This window comes from Myotis myotis, unplaced genomic scaffold, assembly GCF_014108235.1.
Source record: "Myotis myotis isolate mMyoMyo1 unplaced genomic scaffold, mMyoMyo1.p scaffold_m19_p_3, whole genome shotgun sequence".
NCBI classification, from domain to species: domain Eukaryota; kingdom Metazoa; phylum Chordata; class Mammalia; order Chiroptera; family Vespertilionidae; genus Myotis; species Myotis myotis.
The window spans coordinates 12,960,905-12,968,123 of record NW_023416335.1 but is presented as its reverse complement, the minus strand read 5'-3'; the positions used below and the strand labels follow the sequence as shown (position 1 = coordinate 12,968,123).

At 39.9% G+C, this 7,219-nt stretch overlaps 1 protein-coding gene across 1 annotated transcript; it reads left to right on the top strand.

The window, feature by feature from the left end:
- Positions 1 to 4,075: 4,075 nt before the first annotated feature.
- On the top strand, positions 4,076 to 6,609 carry CUNH8orf48 (chromosome unknown C8orf48 homolog). Its single transcript, XM_036301392.1, has one exon. It carries the CDS (start codon positions 4,207 to 4,209, stop codon positions 5,068 to 5,070), a length of 864 nt encoding a protein of 287 aa, XP_036157285.1. The 5' UTR covers positions 4,076 to 4,206; the 3' UTR covers positions 5,071 to 6,609.
- The last annotated feature ends 610 nt before the right edge of the window (positions 6,610 to 7,219 follow it).

The following is a 7,219-nucleotide window of genomic DNA, read 5'->3' as shown; positions in this document are numbered from 1 at the left end:
ACAGGTATGTGCCCTTGACTGGAATTGAACCCGGGACCCCTGGTATCTTTATCTTTTTAAGAATCTACAGTAAACATATGATCTTTGTGAAACAATAGCTATTAAAGTAAAAGCAGCTCTTCAGAAGGCAATTAATCAATTAAAAAAATAATAAAACTGAAGGAACAAAGACGGAAAAGATTGGGCTATTTGAAATGTAAAATCTTTTTCCTTTTTTTTAAATAAGGGACAATTACTGCACTGTATGTCAAAATCATTTTTTCTCAAAAGTGATATAAGATTCTTCACGCCACAAAAATGATTTCTCACGGTGAGATTTCTGACGCACTCACTTAGCCTCTTAGGAGAGGAAATAACATTTCATTTTGCTTGGTCTACAGAAGCAAGTACAATGCTGTGGAATTTATGTAAAGGGTAGACTACTTTTGAAGGATCTGTAAACGTCATTTCTCTTATTCATAAAGTCGATTTCACCTTGGTACCCTGTTCAGCACAATGGCTCCAGGAAGGGGTACAGGCCAGATGCCACCTTGTCAAGGCGGACGCTATGAAACCGGGGAGAAGTGCTTGCCAGACCTGAAGAAGCAGAAAGTGTGCCTGTCTCCCTCCAAAGACAGAGATGAGCGAGAAAGGAAATCAGGCAGGAAGACTGGTTTGTTTTGATCCCTTCTCTGGGGCTAAGCCTTCAAGCTACAAAGCGTATTTGATGATTGAGGAAAAGCTGGAAGAAGAGCTTTTGCTCTGCTCCCCGTTAAGACCTCTGAGGACAGAAACGATGACTGCAGGACAATAAAACGAGTGCCATAGCGTGGTTAGGGAGGGACGCCTGATTCATCTCTTTCCTTACTCTCCCCTCCTACTCTCACCCCAGGCAGCCCCCGCCACAATGTGGTCTACAAAGGACCCGGCATTCCCATGGGTCCCTAAGAGATGTCAAGATGCTTGGAATTTGTGGAGGAACAGCTTGCCAGAGGAAGTCTCCGGAGAGATGGTGAAACGGCAAGGCTCTAGGCTATGCTGTGAGTGCCAGAGCACATTCCTTTATTCCTCTGCCATTTCTCAACAGGATTTTGAATGAAGCAGAGCCAGCTTCCAAGAGCGAACCAAAGTACCAGTAGATGTCAAGACAAGTGGGTGTCAAAATAGCCAGGAGAGGTTTTGACAAGTTCCACTAGCCTTGGCCTTTGTCAGGAACCTGGAAGGAGTCTGACTAATTGCACTTTGGTTAAAACAGCACAAACCCAATGCCATGAAGGCCAGCAGAATGATAACGCATCGAGTTAGGGCCCTAAACACCAAATGCCCCAAAGATATTAAAGGTTTTCCCTCTATGCACACACCATCTTGGGAAGGAAGAAATAGTTCACTAGGGAGTTTAATTTAGCATTGATTATTTGCCAGAATGAGACTGACACGAAAATGTCTAGGACATTATTAATTATCAAGTTAATGGTTTTTCATAGCTACCAAAATGGGCAAAATGGGTGAGACCTTATAAAGAAGATTGCATTTATAACAAGAAATAAAAATGCAGCACTTTGTAGGTCTGAGTATTGATCGAGTAATTTGGTTTTAGTTAATTAATTTTAGTTTTAGATAATTAGTTTTAGTTTTGCCAAAAAAAAAAAAAAATGATTCCACCAAGGTTCATGGATATTTGCTAAATAAAGAGTAAGTGATTATAAAACAAAGTTATTGAGACACTGAAATGTTACTGTGAGTTTTCTGGGAAAGCTATGAGTATTTTCTGTCAATCCCTTGGTCTTTCTTTTACTGATAAAAACAATGCAAATAGAATGCTTAAAATATCGTACTATATTTTTTCTTGCAAATCTTGATTAAATCTTCTCTCAGTATAGCAAGTTGGAGTGATTTGTATTCAGTGGTGTAGTATAAAGAGATTTTAGGTAAGATATAAGAGTTGCAACTCTCCACCCTTTTCCCCCTTTATGCATTCCTGTTTTATTTTCTCACTTGAAACATCTAATTGAAAAATAGTGTAAGACATTATACTTGTTCAAAGATCTCTTAGCAATCTCTCTTAACAATATGGAATATAGATTTCTTGCCAGGAGTGCTTATATAATGGTCTGAGATTTTTATTTTTACATATGTATCACTGAAAATTCTCATATAGAAGGAAGATCGGAGGCAAATTTTACTTTTATTTCATATATAGAAAAAAGATAACAAAAGAGTGTGGATTTTAAGTAGTGTTTCCTTTAAACTTTATTCTGTGATAGACTTAGAAATGAAAGTAAAGAATGTAAGGTTTGTACAAAGGGTCATAGATTCTATCTTTAAAACCAAGCTTTGACCTTTGTCTTTATGAATCTTATTTGATAATGATAGTAATATTGAGCTATTTTACTTCCTTAGATTATACATTTTGGAGTGTTAAACAGTTTACTAGGTCATGCTAGTTATTGCAAAGAATTGGATAATTACAGGATATTCCTCCCAAACTTACCTGCTTCTGGGACAAAGTTATCCTTCAAGATAGTTAGCATATTAGAAAATGTCAATATACATTATTTTTTAAGTGTAGCTATCTTGCTCAGTGTTTTGGGGGATAATGTGTGTTATGATTAATTAGGTGTATTCAGGGAACGAGGAAGGTGTTAAAATAAACATTAAGTTAGAAAATCTTGAGCCTTTGAGATGGTGGAAATTACTTGAGACTATCTACAAATTATTTGATACCTCTTTTTAAAGATCAACATTTTATGATGATATATAATTCGGTTTGAATACATGAAGTTGGAATCTTTTTTTCTTAGTTATGAATCTTGCTCATATTAGAAAGATGTTTTTTGAACATTGCAGACTTTTGGCTCTTTGCCAAAGTGAACATTTTTGGAATAATATTAAATATATCTGGCTAGACTTGAATAACACCACCACCACCACCACCACCACCACCACACACACACACACACACACACACAGAGAATGGAGCAAGGATGCCCATTCTCTTGCCATTCTGAAATATCCGAAATAAGTGACTAAGCCTCAGATATTTATTAAGACCTAGAAAAAGTCAGTCTCCATAGATAAGTTTTACAATTTTTGAGAACAGTTGTTCGTACACTTTACTGTGATTTTTAAAAGCTGTTGTAAAAGGATATGCCATGAGTAACAGCTGAATTTGGGGGGTTCGGGAAGAGGAACAGACTGAAGTTCCTTGAGCTAGTCATACCTATTCCGTAAAACCCACGGACCCGGGAGAGGGAATGCTTATTTCTCTTTCCGCAGTCATTCAGCTCACTCTCTCAACAGAGATTTATTTATTGACTACCTTCTGTGCCTGGCAGCACTGCCATGGTGTCTGCTCTCATGGAGATTTTAACTGAGTGGCGCGATTTGCTAATAGTCATCCAATACTCGGACCTGGCTGTAAGCTGTGAAAGGGTGCAGAGTGTTTGGGAGCTGCGGTGGGTGTGCAACCCTGCCCAGGGCCAAGGGACTCGGAGGAGCATCAGTCATTGATCACAAACAGAGGGAAAAGCCGTGTTCATGTGCCATTGGGAGGGGCCCCGAGAACCTGTGATCTGAGAAACCCGGCAAAGTCTTGGGAACACAGAGTTGGGCAAGATGAGGCTGGAGAAAGGCGGGGGAGACACGCAAGGTTTACAGGATGGGCTCATCATTTCTATTCTTTCCTAAGGCAGGGTCTACAAGTAGGTGATCTCTGGCTGTAGGAGGAGCAGACACGTTTCCGTGTTTCTGCCTGCGCGTTCTGGCCAGCAGGGATTTTTATTTATTTATTTTTAATAATTTATTTTGGGGGGACTACTTTCTCGGGTTAGTCGGAGACTGCCTTTCCCTGTTGGACTCACATACGTGCTCTTCTTTGACCCCCGAGGAAAGGGTGTTTGCACCCCTTTTCAAGGATTATTAGATTTTGTACTAAAAACAGCCGCAGAGACCAGGGAGAAAGCGCTGCGCAATCAGTGCGAGACCTGTGGAGGCGGAGTCTGCGCAGTGAGGCCGGGGGAGGGGAGGAGCGCTGCACCGGGACCCAGTGCGCATGACCGCCCCGCGTTGCCAAGGCAGCGAAAAGGCGTCACCCGCCGCCCGGAAGAGGAGCCGGGCTGAGCTGCGGAGTCCCACAGCGTCCTGTGCTCCCTGGCTCAGGCCTGACCAGTTCCTGAGCCAATCTTGACCAAAGCAAAGCAGATGAGGAGCCGAGTTTGATGCCGTGTGATGGCCAGCCGCCTAGAAGCTGGGGAACCCGAGGAGCCACGTGAATTGGCCCAAACGGACAGCAGGGCCATGGACGACCTTTCTCAGGAGACCTTCGAGTCCTTCTCTGATGAGGTACAGACTTCATGTTCATTCAGTTCCCCTGGAGGACAGCTGCCCTCGCCTCAGGTGTCCGGGGGCAAACCTGAGAGTGGAGAGCCCACTGCACGCTTGGAATGTCAAGATAAACAATCTGAGCTTTCAGAAAAGAGGTTTAGTCAGAAAAGAATCAACTACCTCAAGGGGAAAGGAACTAACTCTGGAGGGTACCAACCAGACACTCACCCTAAAACAGAAATCACTCCGGTGTCTGATGAACAAATGCATGCCCTGCAGACTTTTTGCACCGTTAAGGTAAACCTGATGCATCACAGAGCAACCTCTAAAGGGATGAAGAGCAGCAGACATAAGAAGCTGCAGCTTAGATCGGATGCAGAGGCTTCAGAGATGGATGCCATCAACTGTACTGCCCCCGACGAGCTTGTGAACAGAATCCATTTAAAAAACGTGATGGCAACACTAAAACAGGCGGCAACAGTTAGGCAACACGTTCCTTCTAGGTGCCCTGATTGTAACAGAAAAAGAGCGGAACTGGCTCAATCTGCCTTCCTGAAACGAAAGAAGACTTTACTGGAGTCACTTCTCCTCCAAGAGAAAATAGATGAACATCTTCATACTAAAGACTTTCTTACCTTTATTGGAGAAGCGCATCGGGGCCTTCCCAGGCTTTCAGATGACCCTGGAATAATCTGGAAAAAGCTGAATGAGAAAAGCCAGAAGAAAGAGTCTGGTTTTGAAAGGTCAGATCCAGAGCAGAAGATGTAGCGGAATGGAAATAGCGCTTGTCATTCACTGTTTGCTCTACCACCTCTCAAACCACTGACTCCAACCAAACAGGAGATGCTGCTTATTGATGATAATGTGTAACGTAGATAGATGTTTTTGTTGTGTATTTGAATAATGGTCATCATTTCTACAAGCACTTTGGAACCTAACTTAAAAATGTACTATGCTTCCTTCACAGATTTGAGGACTAAGAACTTTTGATTTGGTGTGTTTTTCAGATTATAGAGGGCAACATGGTAGTTGGAATCGTTACAAAGTTTTTACAACAATCCTGGGGAGAGATGCTGGTAGTTTTCGACTAGGGTTTTGACAGCACAGATAGAAGTACAGAAATGTAAGAGATACTTAAGGAAGTAATAATTGACAGTCTTGGTGAAGAAATGGGTGTGGGGATCGAATGAAAGGTAAATGCTAAAAGTGTTACTGAGTTTCTGACTTGTGTACTGAATGAATAATAATTTCATTAAATTGTATATAGAAACATTAGAAGAGGATCATGTTTGATAGAAGTGATTAGCAGCGTGATTATTTGGACATGACTGGTTTGAGATATATTTGAGACATCCACTTTGAGAGGGTGAGAAACATTGGGTTGTTTGTGTTTGCAGTCTGGAGAAAAGGTTTGGCCTGTATATTTGAAATAAAGGGAAGGGGCCACAGATCATTGCATGTAGCTGGAAATTGAAGTCATAGATGTAAGTTCTTTGGGAAGAGGATAGGGTGAGAAGTGGATAAGAGGTATAACTAACTCCTGAGAAATTCAGCAATTAAAGGCTGAATAGAGGAGAATAAGCCACCAAAGGTTTAGAAGATATTATCATAAAAGGATGAAAGAAACCAGGATTGTGTAGTGTCACAGAGAGCAAAGAGAGAAAAATATCAAGAAGGATGGGTTTTCTAAGCATGCAAATGCAACAGAGAATTCATGTAAGATATTTAGTCATGTCCTTAGGCGCTGTTGATCTTAGCAACAGCCATTTCACTTACAGGAATTGGCTAGACAGGCAAAGTAAGTTGAGGAATAAATGTGAGGACATGAAAAATATGAATATAGACTACTTCTTGAAGTTCAGTTGTGGAGGAAAAGAGAGGGGGAAGGTGGAGGTATATGTATAATTGAGGGAAGAATGCTTGAATAAATTACCTGAAAAGCCATTTTTGGGGCCTTATTTTATGAAACTTCTCTTACTCATTCTAATTTCCATTGTGATGAAACAATATCATCCCTGAAAATACCATGGCATTTTGAAAATACATTTATTGAAAAAAGTGTTAGTTGGCATTCTGAGAAATTCATTTTCTATAAAAATACAAATCCTATAATTTGTCACAATACCTAGAGGCTATTTCTCCTCATGCCTAACAACTAAGCTATCCCAGTCGAAAAGAAATTTGTGAAAATCAGTTATAATAGTCTTTATAACATTCCAATACTATTTGATTTTAGATTTTCATTTATGTATAAAAATACTTTCTCCTACAAAAGTTAGCATGTTCCCTCATATGAAGTCAGTCAAGTAAAATGGAAATCAAATAATTACCATTTGCATAGTAACTATTTATTTGAACTACACATTATGTCATGCTTTATCTTTGGCATCTCACATAATAAAAATTCTGAATAATTGCCATTTAGAATTCCCCCATTAAAGGTCACAATGTACTCATTTAGTCAACTAAGCTAGAAGTCATAGTCATCTTTTGTTCCTCCTTTTTAAAAACTAAACCCCAAGTTAACTATTCTTTTGGCAAAGACCATTAGCTCTTTCTTCTTCAATAGTTTCTGACCATGACTTCTTATTTTCATCTCATGACCACCTCCACTCCTAGTTTCTCTCTTCAGTGCATTCTCCATATAGTTGTCAGAATTATTTTTCTAATATACAAATCTGTTCAATTTTCCTGATTAAAAAAACTCACTAAATGATTAATCAGTACAATAGGAATAGTTTAAATTTATTAAGACCACAAAGAGGTTCTTTAATATCTGGCCCAAATTTACCTACATGACCTCATCTTCTATTCTCCACCTCTATATTAAAACTCTCTATAAAACTTGCAATTCCCTGAGCTCCTTGTAGTTTACAAGTACACATTCGTTTTGTTAAAATTCTCTTAATTGCCTTTT

Bases quoted from the DNA above. Each gene is read 5' to 3' on its own strand.
- CUNH8orf48 (XM_036301392.1), top strand. From the start codon at position 4,207: ATGGCCAGCCGCCTAGAAGCTGGGGAACCCGAGGAGCCACGTGAATTG.